The sequence below is a fragment of the Solanum dulcamara genome, chromosome 11 (genome assembly GCF_947179165.1).
Source record: "Solanum dulcamara chromosome 11, daSolDulc1.2, whole genome shotgun sequence".
NCBI classification, from domain to species: domain Eukaryota; kingdom Viridiplantae; phylum Streptophyta; class Magnoliopsida; order Solanales; family Solanaceae; genus Solanum; species Solanum dulcamara.
The window spans coordinates 40,422,775-40,442,005 of record NC_077247.1 but is presented as its reverse complement, the minus strand read 5'-3'; the positions used below and the strand labels follow the sequence as shown (position 1 = coordinate 40,442,005).

Sequence of the window (19,231 nt, the reverse complement as noted above, 5' to 3'; positions counted from 1 at the left end):
CTATGTGGCAATTCTATCTGTGCTGCTTTAGCATGTGTCTTCTTCAGCTGCATCTTCCTCAAAAGTTGAAGTAGGTAACTCATTATATAATTACATATCACTATGTATTAAATTTTCAAATAATGATAAACAAAGAAGTGTCGCAATGGGACTGACTTTTTTTTCCCCAAAATTTTCCGTTGAATTAGTTTTCATTGCCGTTAACCTTTTAACTTTATACTGTACCTTTATTATATCTTTTTACCATTTTTGTCAAGTAGTGATTTAAAACAAAATGAATGAAGAAGTTTCTATGGCATTTTCCATGTGATGGTACAATAAGAAATCAATGTAAAACTCTTGAAACTTTGAAAAGAGAGTAAAAGAAGAACACGTTTTTCTCTGATAGCAATTGCAGAGATAAGACATCTAAGATCCCCCATTAGTATAGTTTGTAAAAAGTTCATTACTAATGCTATTGATGAATTCTACTTTGACCCTCCTAGTTGCAACAGAATATTCTAATAGCTTTTCCCTTAAATAAACCTTCTGCCGTTTGTATTTATTGTCTTCTCCAGCCAAATGACTTTGCAAAGGTCACAACTTATGCTTTTGAATTTTGATGTTGATATAAAGACACAGCAAAAGAGAACTTTTTCATGGCATAGTATTGTCTGAAAAGTCTGGGTTTTTATTCAAGTAGAGAAGAGCAGAATACCTACTACAAATTACTGCAAACATTTCCTTCTGTGAACAGACAAAACGCAACGAAGACATGCCAACTTTTATTTACTAAAAACTACTGATATGGCAATAATCAGAGCAGGTACAAAAGCACTCTGCTTAATCATCAGTGTTTTCAATGGAACAAAACACTGTGAAGACATGCCAACTTTTATTTACTATAACTTCTAATAATGCATGAATCTGTGGTGCAGGTGATAGAAGCACTCTGCTCAATCATCAGAGTTTTGGCGATGGTGGCGATTCCTATAGCGTTGTTTCTTCTCCTCGTCCTCGTCAGAGTCATTGTCACCCTGCCGATTTGTCAGATCAAATCAATGGAAGCTGAATAAAACTCTAGGTTGCATGCTACCGAACATAGATAAGCGAACTAAAAGCACAAAACTGAATTACATTCCATTGTAGTCGTGCGATTCAAAAATAAAGAAGAGTAATCAGGTACTTACATATTTCTTGCGACCATAGCCTTCATCATCATCATCACGCCTTTCGTAGCTGGGTTTTCTGTAGTCCTCTTCCTCAGACCTTCCATAACTAGGCCTCTCAAATGATGTCCCGTACTCTTCACTCTCCGTTGTCTTGTAGTTTGAACGCCCATAATTAGTTGATTTCCCTCCATACCCACTGTCCTCTTCCTCTCCATAGTTTGTCTTCTTTCCATATCCACTAGATCCATACTCATCAGAGTCTGTCTTTCGCCCATAACCTGATCCGTATTCTGAGTTTTCCTCCTCGTCGTCGCCGTTTCTTCTGTTCCTTGATCCATAACCTGATGCAGGTTTACCCCCATATCCACCAGATTCATAATCATCCGAATCAGCCTTTCGTGCGTAACCAGACCCGTATTCCGAACTTTTCTCCTCGTACTCACTTTTTTTTCGATACCCTGATCCATATTCATCGGGGTCTGTTTTTCGTCCATAACCCGAGTTCTCTTCATTCTCATCAGAGTTGGTCTTTCTGCGTCCATAACCAGAACCGTATTCTGAGTTTTCCTCCTCATCTTCACTTTTCCTTCTCTGCCTTGATTCATACCCATCAGAGTCAGTTTTCCTTCCATACCCTGACCCGTAATCAGAACTTGGCTTATTGTATTCTGAGCTCTCATCATCATACCTCCCCTTCCGTGCATACCCGGATTCATCAGAGTCAATTCTGCTCCCATCATACTCGCTTTCTCCACCATAACCTCCTCCCCCAGGGCGATTCATCCCAGGCTTGCGACGAGGGTTCTCATCTTCATCCCCATCCCCAGCCATAGATGGGCGGGAACGGGAGGGACGAGTCTTCGGCTTGGAATAGCTCTGGCACTCATTATCAAGAGCTTCATCACCATAGGCAGAGGGTTCAGCAGAGGAAGTGTAATGGGGACGATCATAGTCGAAATCATCAGAGGCCGAAGACGTCGGAGGATAGCAAGTCTCCGACGATGGTGGAATGGGGCGGCCATATGTCAATAAGATATCATATCCACCACCATAGGGAGTCTGATCATACTCATCGAATTCAGGGACATCGTCACTTAGACGGTGACCTTTCGGGTAGTAAGACATGGTTTGTGGTAATTCCCTCTTAAGGCTTAATTTCCTGTTTGATTAGAGAAGTGAGAAGCTGGAAATGGTCACAAGAAATATGAGCAGGTAGTTAGTTGAAACAAAACATAAAAGGGGGAAAGACAGTTAAAAGTAGTTGGAGTGGGAAATAAGTTTGTTATTTGTCAAGGATCCGAAAAAAGAGTATTCAATGAAAATGAAAAATCACACAAACAACAACTTAAATTGACTTAATAGGAGAAAAAAAAATTATCAACCATGTATTTCAGATTACGATATACTATGGCCAATCAGACAAATTACAAAACTGCTAAAAAAAGGAATAAACACAATTTGTTGTATATTTAGTTTGATTTGATTTAACAAATTATCTTAGTTTATTTAGGATGAATTACTTGGGTGAACACTTTTTAATAAATAATTACTTATTTTAATGATACTTTTTATTTATTACCATTTATAGCAATACTATGATAAATCTGATATGTATAAAGTGAATTATTCATGCAATATAAATGTATTATAAGTGTTTTAAAATATATTATACTTGTTTGGTAAGAAATTGACACAATGTATTATAAGTGCATTAAAAAAAGCGCAGCCCGGTGCACTTAAGCTCCCGCTATGCGCAGGGTCCGGGGAAGGGCCCGACCACAAGGGTCTGTTGTACGCAGCCTTACCTTGCATTTCTGCCAGAGGCTGTTTCCAAGACTTGAACCGTGACCTCCTGGTCATATGGCAGCAACTTTACCAGTTACTCCAAGGCTCCCTTTCTATAAGTGCATTAAAGTGTGTGATAAATGTATTATCCATAATAAAACTTGTATTATATGTGCTTTATAAATTATTTCGATTAAAAATGTATTATAAGTATCCAGTGAAAAAAATGTTATTGTTATAAATGGTAAATATTTTTTATATCTATGTAAATTTTCCTTTATTTATTTATTTTCTTAACCAAAATTAAACACTCCTAATGTTCAACGGTATATACTTGCGAGAGGTTTGATATAAAAATACTGTTAAGTGGAATGTCCACTACATATTATATTAAAGTGGGGCCCACTAAAAGTGGGCAGCCCACTAATCATTTGTAACACTAATTCTTCTATATATACATTGCCATGAATTGGCAATAGAAGACGGTGAAGAACAAAAATATAGATACACTGCAATTTCTCTGTTTTGCTTCCTCTTTTGTTCTCCTATTTACTCTCTCTTTCATTATTAAATTGTTAATTTAGTCTTATTTTACAACACGTTATCAGCACGAGGCTCCGGCTAATTTTTAAGGTAACAAAATTGGTAAGAGTTTTATTTAATTTTATTTTTATAAAATGGCAAATATTTCCAAAATTGAATTTACTGCTCTTGATATTTCTGGAAAAGACTACTCCTCATGGGCACTAGATGCCGAAATTCATCTTGAATCGATGGGTATGGCAGACACCATCAAAGATGATAACCAGACATCTAATCAAGACCGTGCAAAAGCTATGATTTTCCTCCGCCACCATCTTGACGAGGGTCTTAAATTACAATATCTTACATTAAAAGATCCCTTGAAATTGTGGAAAAATTTAAAAGAAAGGTATGACCACCTGAAGTTGGTCATGCTTCCACAAGCACGTCATGACTGGTTAAATCTGAGACTAATGGACTTTAAAAATATAACTGAATATAATTCTGCTTTATTTCGAATTATAGCTCAGTTAACTTTATGCGGAGATGAAATCACGAAACAAGATAAACTTGAAAAAACATACTTCACATTTCCACCCGCGAATATGCTCCTGCAGCAGTAATATCGCGAAAAAGGCTTTACAAAATATTCTGAATTATTATCTCACTTACTTATTGCTGAACGCCATAATGAATTATTAATGAAAAATTATGATAGTCGGTCCGTTGGTTCTTTGCCATTCCCTGAAGTGAATCAGGCAAATTCTAACCAACGAGAAAGAGGCCATGGCCCCAGTCGTGGTCGTAGTCGTGGTCGTAGTCAAAGAAGAAATTTTAATCATGATGCTCGGCTGACACCGAGAAATAACCAGCAATATAAAAGGCAGGGTAAAAAGCCAGAAGCTTTATCGAAGAATAATTCAGAAACAATATGTCATAGATGTGGAGGTGTGGGGCACTGGTCGCGGATTTGCCAGTCGTCAAAACGTCTGGTTCAGCTATATCAGGCATCGTTAAAGAGGGCAGAAAATAATCCAGAGACAAATTTTATCTCTGAGGACAATATTGAGCCCATGCATCTGGATGTAGCTGATTTCTTTAATTTTCCAGAAGTAAATATGAATGTTGATAAGCCCGATAATATTTAAACAATTCTCTTTGTTGTTGTATGTATTAAATATTATATTTGTATTTTTCTAGATCCATGTAATAAAATAAAATTTTGTATAATAAATTATGTATTAATTATAATATTTACTTTCTTTCTTTGTGAAGAAAATATGGAAATGCCTCAAATCTTGTTTGGATCAATGATAAATCACGAGGATATTTGTGTAATTGATAGTGGAACAACCCATGCTATATTTAAAGACGAGAAATATTTTTCTAATTTACTTAGAAGAAAAGCTAATGTTACTACAATTTCTGGTAATTCAAAAATGATAGAAGGCTCCGGAAGAGCTACTATAATTCTGCCTAAGGAAACAAAAATTGTTATAGAAGATGCACTATTTTCTTCTAAATCCCCAAGAAATTTGTTAAGTTTTAAAGATATCCGCAGAAATGGATATCATGTTGAGACACTAAATGAAATAAATATTGAATATCTTGGTATAACCAAGAGTGTCTCAGGCCAGAAATATATTTTGGAAAAATTATCAACTTTGTCATCTGGCCTATATTATGCAAAAATTAGTGTAATTGAATCACATATGATCGTAAACCAGAAGTTTAGTGATCCAAATACATTTGTGCTATGGCATGATCGAATAGGTCATCCTGGATCAATAATGATGAGACGAATTCTTGAAAATTCAACTGGACATCCGTTAAAGAACCAGAAGATTCTTACAAATGATGAATTTTCATGTGCTGCTTGTTATCAAGGCAAATTAATTGCCAGACCATCGACCCTAAAGGTGGGCATCGAATCTCCTGGCTTTTTAGAGCGTATACATGGAGATATATGTGGACCTATTCATCCACCTAGTGGATTGTTTAGATATTTTATGGTCCTAATAGATGCATCATCTAGATGGTCTCATGTGTGCTTATTATCATCTCGCAACCTGGCGTTTGCAAAGTTGTTAGCACAAATAATAAGATTAAGGGCGCAATTCCCAGATTATCCAATTAAGGCCATTCGCCTTGATAATGCTGGAGAATTTACATCCCAAGCTTTTAATAATTATTGCTTATCAATTGGGATAAAAATTGAACATTCTGTTGCTCATGTTCATACTCAAAATGGCCTTGCAGAGTCATTTATAAAGCGCCTACAACTGATAGCAAGACCTTTACTAATGAAAACAAAATTGCCAATAACTGTTTGGGGTCATGCTATCTTACATGCAGCAGCACTTGTACGTCTCAGACCGACACATTATAATAAATATTTTCCGTCACAATTAGTATTTGGTCATGAACCAAATATAGTCCATTTAAGAATTTTTAGTTGTGCGGTATACGTGCCTATAGCACCACCACAACGTACAAAAATGGGCCCTCAACGAAGGTTGGGCATATATGTTGGGTTTGACTCACCCTCCATAATTCGATACCTTAAACCGTTGACTGGAGATTTATTCACTGCTCGATTTGCAGATTGTCGGTTTGATGAAACAATTTTCCTGCCAATAGGGGGAGAGAAAAAGAAACCCGAAAAAGAAAAAGAAATTGCGTGGAAAGTTTCATCACTATCACATTTTGATCCACGTACCCGCACATGTGAGCAGGAGGTACAGAAGATCATCCACTTACAGAAAATAACAAATCAAATGCCAGATGCATTTACTGATTTGAAACGGATAACTAAGTCACATATCCCTGCAGTGAATGTACCTATCCGAATTGATGTCCCAAAAGGACCATCTACAAGTATCATAGCTTCTGAATCCCAAACACGCCAGAAGCGTGGTAGACCGTTGGGTTCAAAGGATAAAAATCCGAGAAAAAGAAGCGTAAGAAATAATAAAGATGATACTACACACGAACTTCTTGAAGAAGGTCAAGGTTTGAGTAATCCTGATATTCCTGAAGAAATCAGTGAACCCGAGATTCAAGTGAATGAAGAACTTTCAATAAGTTCTACCGGTGATGAGATAAATTTAGATCGATCAAAAATTACGGTGGATAATGTTTTTGCATATAATGTTGCAATTAACCTCATGCAAGATAGTGAAAGTCTTGAACCTAAATCCGTCGAAGATTGTCGACGTAGATGTGATTGGCCAGAATGGCAAAAGGCAATTCAATCAGAATTAGACTCACTTGCTAAACGTGAGGTTTTTGGACCTGTAGTCCAAACCCCTGAAGGTGTAAAACCAGTTGGTTATAAATGGGTTTTTGTTAGAAAAACGAAATGAGAGAAATGAAATTGTAAGATATAAGGCACGCCTTGTTGCACAAGGATTCTCTCAAAGACCCGGAGTCAACTATGAAGAAACATATTCACCGGTTATGGATGGAATAACATTTCGATATCTCATCAGTTTAGTTGTACATAAAAATCTTGAAATACACCTAATGGATGTGGTTACAGCTTACCTTTATGGTTCACTTGATAATGAAATTTACATAAAAATCCCAGAAGGATTAAAATTGCCTGAAGCATGTAAAAAAAGTCTCGGAAAGTATACTCAATAAAATTACAAAGATCATTATATGGTCTGAAACAATCAGGGCGCATGTGGTATAATCGCCTAAGTGAGTACTTAACAAATGAAGGCTATATTAATGATGTTATTTGTCCATGTGTCTTTATTAAGAAAACAAAATCAGAGTTTGTTATACTCGCCGTTTATGTTGATGACATAAATCTCATTGGAACCCCTGAAGAGGTCCAAAAGGCAATTGAATATCTAAAGAAAGAATTTGAAATGAAAGACCTTGGAAAGATAAAACTTTGTCTAGGTCTGCAAATTGAACATTTAGCAGACGGAGTTTTTGTCCATCAATCTGCCTACACTGAGAAAATCTTAAAAAAAATTTACATGGACAAAGCACATCCATTAAGTACTCCAATGGTTGTTCGATCACTTGAAGTGGAAAAGGATCAGTTTCGACCTCCAAAAGAGGATGAAGAAATTGTTGGTCCTGAAGTACCATATTTCAGTGCTATTTGCGCACTTATGTACCTTGCTAACGCAACTAGGCCTGATATAACATTTTCTGTCAATTTGCTAGCAAGGTATAGTTCATCCTCATCGCGAAGGCATTGGAACGGTATCAAACATATTTTGCGATACCTGAAGGGTACTATTGATATGGGTTTATTTTATACTAACAAAGGTTGCGCAGACCTTATTGGTTATGCAGATGCAGGTTATTTATCAGACCCACATAAAGCTCGATCTCAGACAGGTTATCTGTTTACACACGGAGGGACTGCTATATCATGGCGATCTACAAAACAGTCCATTGTTGCTACTTCTTCAAATCATGCTGAAATAATAGCAATTCATGAAGCAAGTAGAGAATGTGTGTGGTTGAGATCGATGCTACAGTTCATCAAAGAAAGATGTGGTCTAGAAAATAATGTTAAAATACCCACAATTATATTCGAAGACAATGCCGCGTGCATAGCTCAATTGAAAGGTGGCTTCATAAAAGGAGACAGAACGAAACACATTTCACCAAAATTATTCTTCACACATGATCTTCAGAAGAATAGTGAAATTGATGTACAACAAGTTCGTTCAAGTGATAATCTTGCAGATTTATTCACAAAGGCATTACCAACATCAACTTTTGAGAAGCTAAGGCATAAGGTTGGAATGCGCCGTCTCCAAAATATCAAATGAAGCTTTCATCAGGGGGAGTAAATACGCGCTACACTCTTTTTTCCTTAACCAAGGTTTTGTCCCACTGGGTTTTCCTGGTAAGGTTTTTAATGAGGCAGCAATTAAGGCGTATTATCAGATATGTAGACACAACATCAGAATAACTTAGTATATTATTTCTTGTAAAGTGTTTTTATGTAAACACATTACACGTGGACATCCAAAGGGGAGTGTTAAGTGGAATGTCCACATATTAAGTGGAATGTCCACTACATATTATATTAAAGTGGGGCCCACTAAAAGTGGGCAGCCCACTAATCATTTGTAACACTAATTCTTCTATATATACATTGCCATGAATTGGCAATAGAAGACGGTGAAGAACAAAAATATAGATACACTGCAATTTCTCTGTTTTGCTTCCTCTTCTGTTCTCCTATTTACTCTCTCTTTCATTATTAAATTGTTAGTTTAGTCTTATTTTACAACAAATACATATTTATTAGTTTATTTAGTGGCTAAAGAGTCAAAATTACTTGCATATCATGCTTTTGTTTTATATGCACATCAAATATATGTAAGCTATTTTATGACCGAAGAAAGTTAGAAATTAGTAGTGTGTTAGTATGATGAAAGTTGATAGGGAGATTTATTAATGGAACGCAGCTGTGGACCCATAATCATCTCTCTTACCAGTGACAGGTTGCCAAATGTAGATATGTTTATCTGTCCATATCTTGTTTCTTGTCCAAGAGTCCATTACTCTCCACCATTTCAACATTAATGGAGTCCTTTTCAAAAGCATTCAATTAAGTAATTAATCGACACAAGAATGGGAAAGTTTTCAGCAGCTCATACATCATGTTCAACTTCATTCCACAACTATTTTTTGGTGCCCAAATTGAATGGAGGAATATTCTTCTTCTCCCAGGCAAAAAAATGGAGGTCGTCACAGCAACTGATTGTGAAATCTCAGTTGATTAATAATGCTACTACTTACTCTTCCAGAATTAGCACTGATATTCCTCTCTATGAAACCCCCGGGGTATTCACATTTTCAATTTAGCATTCTCTACTCGTAAATCAATTAATTTTAACTGTGCAAGTTGAATAATTGAATTTGGGCAGGCTTGCTTTGATCGATATCTGGAGAATAAGCCTAGAGTTTTCAAGGCCATTTTTCCTGACAAAAGAAGGAGCCACCAACTCAATCAGGTATTCATCCCCAATAATATGTTTCTGTTGGGCAATACGAACTTACTTTTAGGCATAAATAGTGCCGGGATAAAAAATTAGTATTGTCTTATCTCTTATTTGATTGCTAATCCTGAATAAGTTATCTCCGCTAGAGAGTGGAATGATAGTAACGGGATTAGTTATCCCGAGAAAAAACAATGAAAAATGAAAAACCCTTGAGGTCCTTCACACCCCTTTTCTACTAAATAAGGTGTATTATTTTTGTAAACAAATAACTTATTCTTAAAAATTATGCAATGTATGTTTTTTTTCAATACAATAAACCAAACAGTTAATAAGAAATTATACCAGGATCACTAATACTCAATATAACTAATTCTAGTGTAACTTGTCTTCAAACCAAACGACCCCTTAGGATTAGAGTTAGACCACTATCCATTTTCTTAATTCGGTATCCATATCTATTCTTGGTTTAAACAATAATGAGCCCCCATTTTGTATTGACCAAGCCCCATATGTTCAGTACTGGACGTGGGAGGGACCGAAGGTTGTTAAGTTTCTCGCATTGGTTTGAGGAATTGGTTTTTTAATATAGCTCGGACAAATCCTCACACCATGAGCTAGTTCCAACGTCCATTTTCATAACATGAATTCTCAATTCATATTTTAATCCCCTTTGTGTTTTGTTGGTTTGTGTGCTAATTGAGCACCTACATATCACTTGTCTGAATTTCTGCTCTTTAGTTTTCAGGCCTTAAACATGAAAATCAACATTTGTTATTTCATTTCATAAGGTCATTGTCCAATGAAAGTCAAACTTGTTTAGCTCATGTCCGCTGTTACCATGATGATGAGTATTTGACTCGTATCATATATTCAGCCTAACATCAGTACTTATAAACCTGAATCTCTTGTTGATGAACACAATATCTGGTAGGAAAACAAAGTTAAGAATGAAGTTCAGCAAACAAAGATATCGGGGTAATAAGTACTTCCGTAGTGATTTGTGCAATTCAGCTGCTGAGATTATCCTGTTTCCTTGCATCTTTAAGGCAAACAACTTTCTTAGATGATCTATTCCTCTGAATCTTTACTATTTTAGGTGCTACTTTTTACGATTACAACCTTCAAAGTATGTTGTCTATCTAGATGTTAGCTCAACACTCTCTTTTTGCCCTGCACAAATTCATTCGGAACTCTTTGCAGATTAAATGTCCTCGGATCTTGTGATCGTTATTACTAACAAAATGTACAAGGTGGTTATGCTTATATTCCAAATCAGACCTTTTCGCCATCTTGGGCATTCAGAAAAAGACTCATGCCTACTCCTTTGTTGGGCTAACTTTGTCTTTTTTTGTCATGTGTAATATTCTTCAAGAATTGAATCATTGAACTACTTGAAGCTTCTCCAATTTTTTATGCTGCATTTTAAACCTTTCTATTGACAGTTTAATTAAACAATCACTTCATGCATCGTATCTAACTGATCTTATATCTGGAGAGCTATCCTCTGAATAGACAATGATGAATGCCTCAATATGAAGTTTGAACCGAATGTACCCTCTATTTCAAGAACACAAAGCAGAAATGAATGAGAAAATGTCTTTTAGTTTGACACACTTCCAAAAAAAATTCCTTTTTCCTCTTTTATAATGTGGAGATTGAATGGCTGGTGTTTTCTATTCAGTCTGTTGCTTCTATTCATTATTAAAATGTGCATTGTTATATATACTTGACTACTAGTTCCATGCAGGAAGAGTGGAGAATTCACATGCTACCCATAGAGTTCCTGTTGATCACTGTGTGGCCAGTTATTGATATGAGATTGAGATGTAAATCCAAAGGAGTCGAGTACCCACTGGGGGTCCCTCATAATGTTTCTAAGGTTCTTGAACTCGACATAGTAAGTGTCAAACCAAATCTTCACCGCGGAACCTTTACCATACATTTGTGTCTTTGTAATGGAATAATGTGGAGTTGAAGCCACGTAAATATGCAGATAAGATGGGAGCTTCAGGGTCTGGATGATGTGCTGAAGCCATCTGAGTTCTCACTTGGTGTAAAAGGGTCTCTTTACCCCGATCGAAATGGACCGCAGAGCAGGCTGAAAGGTCAACTACAGATGAGTATTAGCTTTGTTCTTCCACCAATGCTAGCTTTGGTCCCTGAAGCTGTTCGTAGAGATGTTGCAGAGTCGGTTAGATACTAAACCTAATCTCTTTCGAAGGAGTTTAACTTCTATGCACTAAATGTAAACACATAAGATCACATAGAAGATAAAATAGACAATTTTACACTGTCAGTATATATAAGTTAGTTCCCTTTCGAAAATATATAAATTGGAGTTTGACAAACAATCCTATGCTTTCTTGAACAGGTACTAAGGGGACTACTGCAGAACATGAAGAGTAAAGTAAATGGTAGCTTGCTTTCGGATTACACTGAATTCAAGAGGGAAATGCAGAACAACTTGTTAGTCTGAACAGAATTTATAATTTTAAAATTTTGTTAATTTTATTCATGGGTATTTCGACAAATTTACATGAAAAGTATTCCCATAATATTGGAAGTTAAAAAAAATGGAGATGCGGGGGATCGAACCCCGTGCCTCTCGCATGCAAAGCGAGCGCTCTACCATTTGAGCTACATCCCCTTTGGTTACTTCTGCAGAGAATAAAACTATACACGTTTTTGAAATTCAATAATGTACCTTTAAGATAATTTCTTCTAAATACTTGGTAAAGCTTCTGATACACATTGGTGTAAATTGTTACATATAAAGAGAACTAAGTTTAAGTTTTGTTTTTTCATTCTAAATTTAATTTAATTTATCTGTGAACTTTTTGCCAAATAAGTAGTGTAAATGTTAATATGTCAAAACCAAATTTTACTTTCCTTTCTTCTTCATAAAAATTAAGAAAAAATGTATACGCCCAACCCAATTTTTTTTTATGACACGGACTCTATTTTTTTGAATGCGCATAGAATAAAATCGCGCTCTTTTGTAATAACTCACAAATCATATAAGAGAGATAACCCACATTAAATAAGTCCGAGGTCAATCCAAAAGGCAAATCACTTCCCCTTGCAACATGTAAGTTTCAAGCCGAAACCATTGGGTAACCGAGGGTATACGCCCAAATTATGACAATTAGAAACAAACTGGACGAGAAAAAATGCAGAAAGAATAGAAAAATACATTAGCTTTGTGTCAATAACTGGGTACAAAAATCCGAAGTTGGTTACTGGTAATGGTAAGAAAAAAAAGAACAAGAAATTAGTAGCAACTTTAAATTCCCTGTCTATTTTGATTGAAATTAATAGTGAAAAGGAAGCCCTCCAAATTGATCCAAAGTGAAATTGGGAATCAAAACATCAGAAGAAGAATTGACCATCATCATACCCAAATCATCATCATTATTACTAGCTTGATTCTTCAATAAATTCTTCTTCAAAACTTTCATGGCAGCCATACATTCTTCAAGTTCTTGTAACCCTAAATTCTCCAAACACACATCTTCCCACCAATTACCGGAATTCAACCCATCATCTTCTAATCGATTGATAACAAAGTCGACAGAAGGGTTTCCGAAGGAAAATAATTTACCGCCGGGAGATTCTACAATGACGGCGACTTGAGCACCGCATAATGCGCTTAGTTCACTAGCTTTCTTGAAGAGACCTGCTCGTCTCTTTGAGAATGTCACCTGCAAGCTGCTCTTATTTGCAATCTTCTCTATTGGAATCTTCTGTCGTCCCCTCTTTCTTTTCTTGGTCTCCGTCGCCGCCTCCTCGTTATTCTCCATTGTTTCTTTCTCTGTCTCTCTTATTGCTAATGGGATTACCTGAGAAGAAGAAGCCATCTCTTCTTTTGATTTTCTTTCAGAGTAAAATAATTACTACTACTTATAACTTCATTAGTTTCTATATTCAGATCATGAAAGGGGAAATAACATTACTTATTATACAAGGAACGGAACGGAACGGAGTATATATTTGGTAACTTCAAACAAACCTTTCCTCCCCATATTTTGTAACTAAGATATACGACTTCGCATGATCTATTTTCTTGTTTAGTCAGTCTTAAAAAAAAAGGCTTCTTTCCTTTTTGGCCGTATTTTTATTTTTCATTTAATATAACTTTAATTTAAGATTATAAGTTTGAAAAGTATTCTTTATTTTTTTAATTAAGTGTTTGTTTAACTTAATTTACCTAAGCCAAATAAGGTCTAATTATTTTTGGGGGCTTATTTGAAGCATAAAATAGCTTTAAATTGGTCCGTCATCAAACACTCAAAAAAGCTGAAAACAGCTTATAAGCAATTTATAAGTCAATCCAAACGGGTTCTAAGCCATTCTTTTTTAAACGGAAGAATATCTTTTTTTTTTGTAATCTTAATTTATGTGATAAATTTGAAGATCAAATTAAATTTTAATATGATTTTTAAATATTTTAAAGTGTTAATTACTATGATTTATAGTTATTTGTACATCATTTTTAAATAATATGTGTTACTTCCAATAAATGTGATATTGATAGAATTTCGAGAGTCAACAAACATTTCATATATCTTTTTAAAAATATTAAATTGTTAATTATTATGATTGTCATTTTCAAATAATATTTGTTATTTCTATAATCCCAATTTATATGGCACTGAAAAAATTTCGAGAGCAAATCGAATGTTTTATTTGTCTTTTAAATATTTTAAGTTGTTAATTATTGTTGATTTATAGTATCTTTTACACAATTTTCAAATAATATATGTTATTTCCTCCTTCACAATTATCTTAACTTTTAAACTTTATATTACTTGTTGTAATTGATATTTAGACATTTTTATTAATCTTTGATACTCAAATTCTCATCAAAACACTTTCTGATTTTTTAATATTATATTATTAATTTTTAATACTACATATTTTTTCAAAAAATATTTCTTCCCAATAATATAACATCATACTATATTGTACATTAAGAAAAACGACCTTCGTCGCACTAAACTATATTGTATGTTCATATGGCAGAATCAAAATCCACACATCCATGCACAACTCCTCCGTTGACACCGGTAATTGTTGTGTGTTTGTCATTTTTCCAAAATATTTATCTTTGTTGTATTGTTTACGAGTCATGTTAGATTGATAAAAAATTTCTTGTTCATAAGTTTTTTCGCGAAATATAAATTTAGTACAATTGTCATTCTATCTATCATGTTAAATTGTTCACAAGTCATGTCGGATTGATAAAACATTCATGGGTTATTCGATTTGTTGCAAGTTCTATTATACCAATATAGCTCGTCATTATTCTTTTTACCTATCTTGCTAAATTACGTAACTTTAGTACAATTGTCATTCTACCTATCAATCGACAAAACTCTCATGTCATTTTCAATTGTGCATATCTCTAGTTAAACTATTTTCTATCAACACTAGGTGTTTACAACATACAAAAAGGAGTAACAGCCTGTTTTATTTATCCCTCTGAGGGTAAATTAATAAAATATGTGTTTTGGGTCTGTTTATAAAGAAAATATGGTACCCGCAAATTTTAGAATACAAATTTAATATAACACAAATGAGTAATTAAATATTTTAACAGTTTATAATTCGTTAAATTGGTAACGATTTACTAGATAAAGGATCAAAAGTGCATTGTTTTATTAATTAAAGGTTAAATGGTTACATGTACTTGACCATATATTGGAAGGAACATAATCAGAATTTGTCAATACTTAAGGAATTATAATGCAAATTCCCCACACACAAAATAAAAACAAACCAAGGTTAGAGCCAAGAATTTATTTCATCTGATCTGATCAACTAAACCAATTCTTCTTGCCCAGTATCATGGTATTCCAGTGGAGGTTGTGATCAACGGTGATCACGGTTGCTGCCTAAGTTACATATAAAAAAGGTTGGCAATAAAATGACAAGCAACGGGGAAGAGTAAGTACAATGATCATTTCAACCGAAAAATGGGTCAATCAAAATGTTTTCATTCAAAAGCATAATCACACAAGTGCACGGATTGTGCCAATAGAGATGGCATATTATTGAGCCAAAATCACGGTTTCTTTTCCTTTATCAACATTGAGACGATTAAGAAAAAACTATTGCTCATATACACCATTGAATAAAAGAATATCAATTGGGGTGATGCAAATCCAAATGCAGGACTGTCTCTCACAGGTCATCGCTGCATCCCCATTCGTTCTTGTTGTGTATGTACATATCATTCAAAGACGTGCAGGACTTGATCTTCTTGCGTTGAGGTAAATGGAACTTTGGCTCTCTTGGCATGGTAGGATTTTTCACGGACCTAATGCAGACCACCAAATTTCCTATTTAGAAATAATGCTCATCTAAAGCTTGTACATAAAAGTAAAGTTGGAAACTTGTTACGTACCTTCTAGGAATGAAAGGCTTGTCAAAGTAGGGCATTGGTTGAGCTTTCGGAACAAGTTCCTTTCTCAGCCTCCTAATTTCTTCCTCCTCAGCCATCTAGAGAAGGTAAATAATAAAAGATATAAATAAGAATGGAAGAGCAAAATTGCATACATGTATTTCATCCCAAAAAATTTGCTTGGCTTACCTTCTGTAGTCTCTCTCTTTCCATTTTGTATTGTTCAATATAGCTCAGTTTTTCTGCTACCTGATACAAATGCACTCGTTTTGGTTATTTCTGTACACATGCAAGCATTTCTGATACAAATGCACTCGTTTTGGTTATTTCTGTACACATGCAAGCATTTCAATGGAAAAGTTTGCTTGGGTCCTCTTATTGGTGCACTTTCTTTGAGAATCTCTTTACACAGACATACATTTACGTGTTTCATATGAAACATTCTTGACGAAAACAAAAATTGAGATGATATTCATAGCAGCATTTTGCACGAAATGAAAGCTACCTTTCATGAAGAATTAATCTAGGTTAATGAATGACCAATGTTAATAAACAAGAAGCAAAGTTTACCTGATGGTCAAACTCAAAACGTTCAACAGCCCTAATGTCACTGTGCAGCACCAGATCAACCGGCCTTGTGATCTCTTTTACCGGAGGCTTTGACAAACACTGAACAGTTGAAAGCAGAGTAATTCAGTTCTCTTTTCATTCGCTGACGTATAATCCAAAGTGCAAAAGATTTGAGCATAGTGAGAGAGGTAGTAACATGAACTTCCTATAACTTTTAACTTTAATTTCTCTTTTTTTATGGTTCAGAAAACTCCAGTCGCCAAAATATTAGATCAACAAGATGCATTCCCTTTTAAGTTCCAGGCATAGTTAAAACAAGATAATCTTGTAGATGAATGCATTCACATAGCAAGTACTTCGTGGTTAGAAATGACTGCAGTGAAAATCTTACGCTACCTCTGGCTCGTCTGTTGTCCATGGAAGGCCTTGTGCAATTGGTATCCTCTGTTTCTCCTCTTCCTCCACCATTTGTTGCACTTTCTTAATAAATTCTTCCTCCTTGCCTTTTCCCCTTTCCTGCAGCAATAGCCAATCTAAGCAACTCCTCAAGTAATTGGGAAATGATTAATTGGATTTAACATGACATCTTATATTGGAAAGGTTCAACAATGAAAGGACACAATTAATTGGTGGACTCAATGAATAGGAAACTACACAAATAAAAACCACCTAGTGATCAGGGAACAGTGGCCATTATGAATATCAACAACAACGGGAATTAAAGATCAATATTCTGATTTTCTTGTAGCAACAGAATTCAGTCCATCTTTCAGAATCCAGTCTGTATAAATCACTATTTGTGGCAATAACACATCTCAACCAGATATAATGCAACTGCATATTTGGTCATATTTTTACTAGAAGCAACCAATTAGGTAATGCTAGAGCAACCAAACACAGAACTCACAAACCTCAGTTCTAAGCTTGAAGGGCTTCTGGGAGGTTGCTTTGAGATGCCTTCTCTTCCAGCTTCTCCTAGGAAATGTGCCTGATGATTCAGCACTCTGCAGCATTAAGAATGAAAGTAAGTGAATAGAGATCAACACGAAAATATCTAAAGGTGATAGATAAAATAAATTCTTACATTGCGTCTGCTTCTTTGACCACCACCCGAAGTCCTGCTTGAAATACTGAAGCTTCAAATAGCAAAAATAAAGAAAATATCTTCAGCACATAAATGAGGGACAAAAGAACAACTCAAGCAAGCAAAAGTTACATTCCATCATAAACAAATAAGGCCCTACTACATGAATCCACCATATACAAGCTCAGACAAATCAGGGTTGAAATAGGTTGACAATCAGCTTAAAACTAGTTGATTTATAATGAATCCTTATAATATTGGAAAGTGAAACAGAAAAGGAATCCAATCAATGGTGTTTCGAGTACTAACCATCCATGGTTGCTATCCAATGAGGAGGCACGATGCGAATCCAAGCCTAAACTCTCGGAGGTGAGGAAAAAATCCGGTGGACAAAACGAAGACGAAGATACCTGTGTCTCATGAATCTTGGAGGGTTGTAAACCAGACAATGCCCATTGTTGTCCCTTGCTAGAATTTTCTTCCTTTTCATCTTTTTCTGCTTTCTCCTCGCACTCATTTTTTTTGGGTGTTGAGAGAAGCTTCTCAAAAGCCTTAACAAGATTCAACACTTTCCCAGAACCAGGATCAGGTACACTTTGTCTTGCTTCTTCCAACAACTTCTCCCTCCCCCTCTTTATAGTCCCAACAACACTCGTTCCACCCGAACTCACGCCTTCCTTTGACTTTTCCGCCAATTCATCTGTTACACAACAATCACCCAATTCAACTAATTCACCCTCGGAAATTGAAACAGGAATTGTTACCTCCTGGTTGTGCCTGACAGGCGAATCACCAAGACACCCAGTAGCAATCTGAATGTTCGAAATCATGACCTCGTCATCGCGATCCAACTTCTCTAGTTCACCCTCCTCCTCCTGTTCATTTCCACCACGATTCTTGAAGAACTCTTCTTGAGAAGCCCTAAGAGTCTCGTAAGCAACACAAAGACACTTCTTTTTCTCAGAACCAACCTTATTACACTTACAAACCATTGACGAGTTCATATCGTCTCTATTAGACTTCTTCTTCTTGGCGATTACAAACTTCCTCTGACGAATCTTGTTTTTGGGTGAAGGGGAAGCCAATTGACTTGTGTTAGGGTTTCTAGAAACTGACTTTTGGGTTTTCATAGCCGATTTAGCCATCAACGGTGATTTACAAGATTTTGAAAAACTCGGACTGTTTTCGACATTGGGGTTCAAATTTTCGGAATTCTTGGAGCATTTCTTAGGCGTAAGCCTAGTGGATTTGCAGTTGGAATCCATCAAAGCCACTGGGGAAAAGCAATGTGATTGTCACCGGAAAGTTGATCGGAGTTAGGGTTTTGTGGTATTGCTGATTGGCTAGGGTTTTCTGATTCTTGCATTCATCAATCGACGAGAAAAAGAAGTACACGTTGAGCTTTAGACGCTCCTGGCTTTGTAACGGCTAGTTTTTTTTTTGGATTTTTTTTAAAACAAACATTGGATTCGCTTTTTTAGATCATAATAATCAGTTTGCAAATTGGACCGTTAAATTTAACTTATATTGGGAAGGTTGATCTCTCGCCACATAAATTACCACTTGGTAGTTTGTCCCAAAACAAAAATAATTTAATTTTAAGAGATACAAATTATGATAAACTTATATGGAGTATTAGTAATAATTAATCATTGTTAAGTAATTAAAGTTTATCTAAGGTTTAATAATGGTCAAAACTTTAAACTTGTTAGAATATTTCATTTAGATGCTC

At 35.4% G+C, this 19,231-nt stretch overlaps 4 protein-coding genes and 1 non-coding gene across 5 annotated transcripts; 1 reads left to right on the top strand and 4 right to left on the bottom strand.

Annotated features, from left to right (window-relative positions):
• Positions 1-610: 610 nt before the first annotated feature.
• Positions 611-2,276, bottom strand: LOC129873712 (uncharacterized protein At5g39570-like). The gene is made up of 2 exons (XM_055948877.1): positions 1,170-2,276; positions 611-1,016 (listed from the first exon to the last, which is right to left on the bottom strand). Exons 1-2 carry the CDS (start codon positions 2,274-2,276, stop codon positions 936-938), a joined length of 1,188 nt encoding a protein of 395 aa, XP_055804852.1. The 3' UTR covers positions 611-935.
• Positions 2,277-8,887: 6,611 nt separating this feature from the next.
• LOC129875184 (uncharacterized) lies at positions 8,888-11,997 on the top strand. Its single transcript, XM_055950623.1, has 5 exons — positions 8,888-9,284; positions 9,368-9,454; positions 11,190-11,339; positions 11,436-11,633; positions 11,814-11,997. The coding sequence occupies exons 1-5, from the start codon at positions 9,072-9,074 to the stop codon at positions 11,916-11,918; spliced, it is 753 nt and encodes a 250-aa protein (XP_055806598.1). The 5' UTR covers positions 8,888-9,071; the 3' UTR covers positions 11,919-11,997.
• Positions 11,998-12,016: 19 nt separating this feature from the next.
• TRNAA-UGC (transfer RNA alanine (anticodon UGC)) lies at positions 12,017-12,089 on the bottom strand. Its single transcript has one exon. It is a non-coding gene; the product is annotated as a tRNA-Ala (tRNA).
• A 524-nt stretch (positions 12,090-12,613) lies between these two features.
• Positions 12,614-13,433, bottom strand: LOC129874282 (agamous-like MADS-box protein AGL23). The gene has a single exon (XM_055949543.1). The coding sequence runs from the start codon at positions 13,297-13,299 to the stop codon at positions 12,754-12,756; it is 546 nt and encodes a 181-aa protein (XP_055805518.1). The 5' UTR covers positions 13,300-13,433; the 3' UTR covers positions 12,614-12,753.
• Positions 13,434-15,383: 1,950 nt separating this feature from the next.
• LOC129874973 (microtubule-destabilizing protein 60-like) lies at positions 15,384-18,994 on the bottom strand. The gene is made up of 8 exons (XM_055950383.1): positions 17,809-18,994; positions 17,500-17,551; positions 17,327-17,419; positions 16,812-16,931; positions 16,416-16,514; positions 16,035-16,094; positions 15,849-15,943; positions 15,384-15,761 (listed from the first exon to the last, which is right to left on the bottom strand). The coding sequence occupies exons 1-8, from the start codon at positions 18,762-18,764 to the stop codon at positions 15,626-15,628; spliced, it is 1,611 nt and encodes a 536-aa protein (XP_055806358.1). The 5' UTR covers positions 18,765-18,994; the 3' UTR covers positions 15,384-15,625.
• Positions 18,995-19,231: the final 237 nt, after the last annotated feature.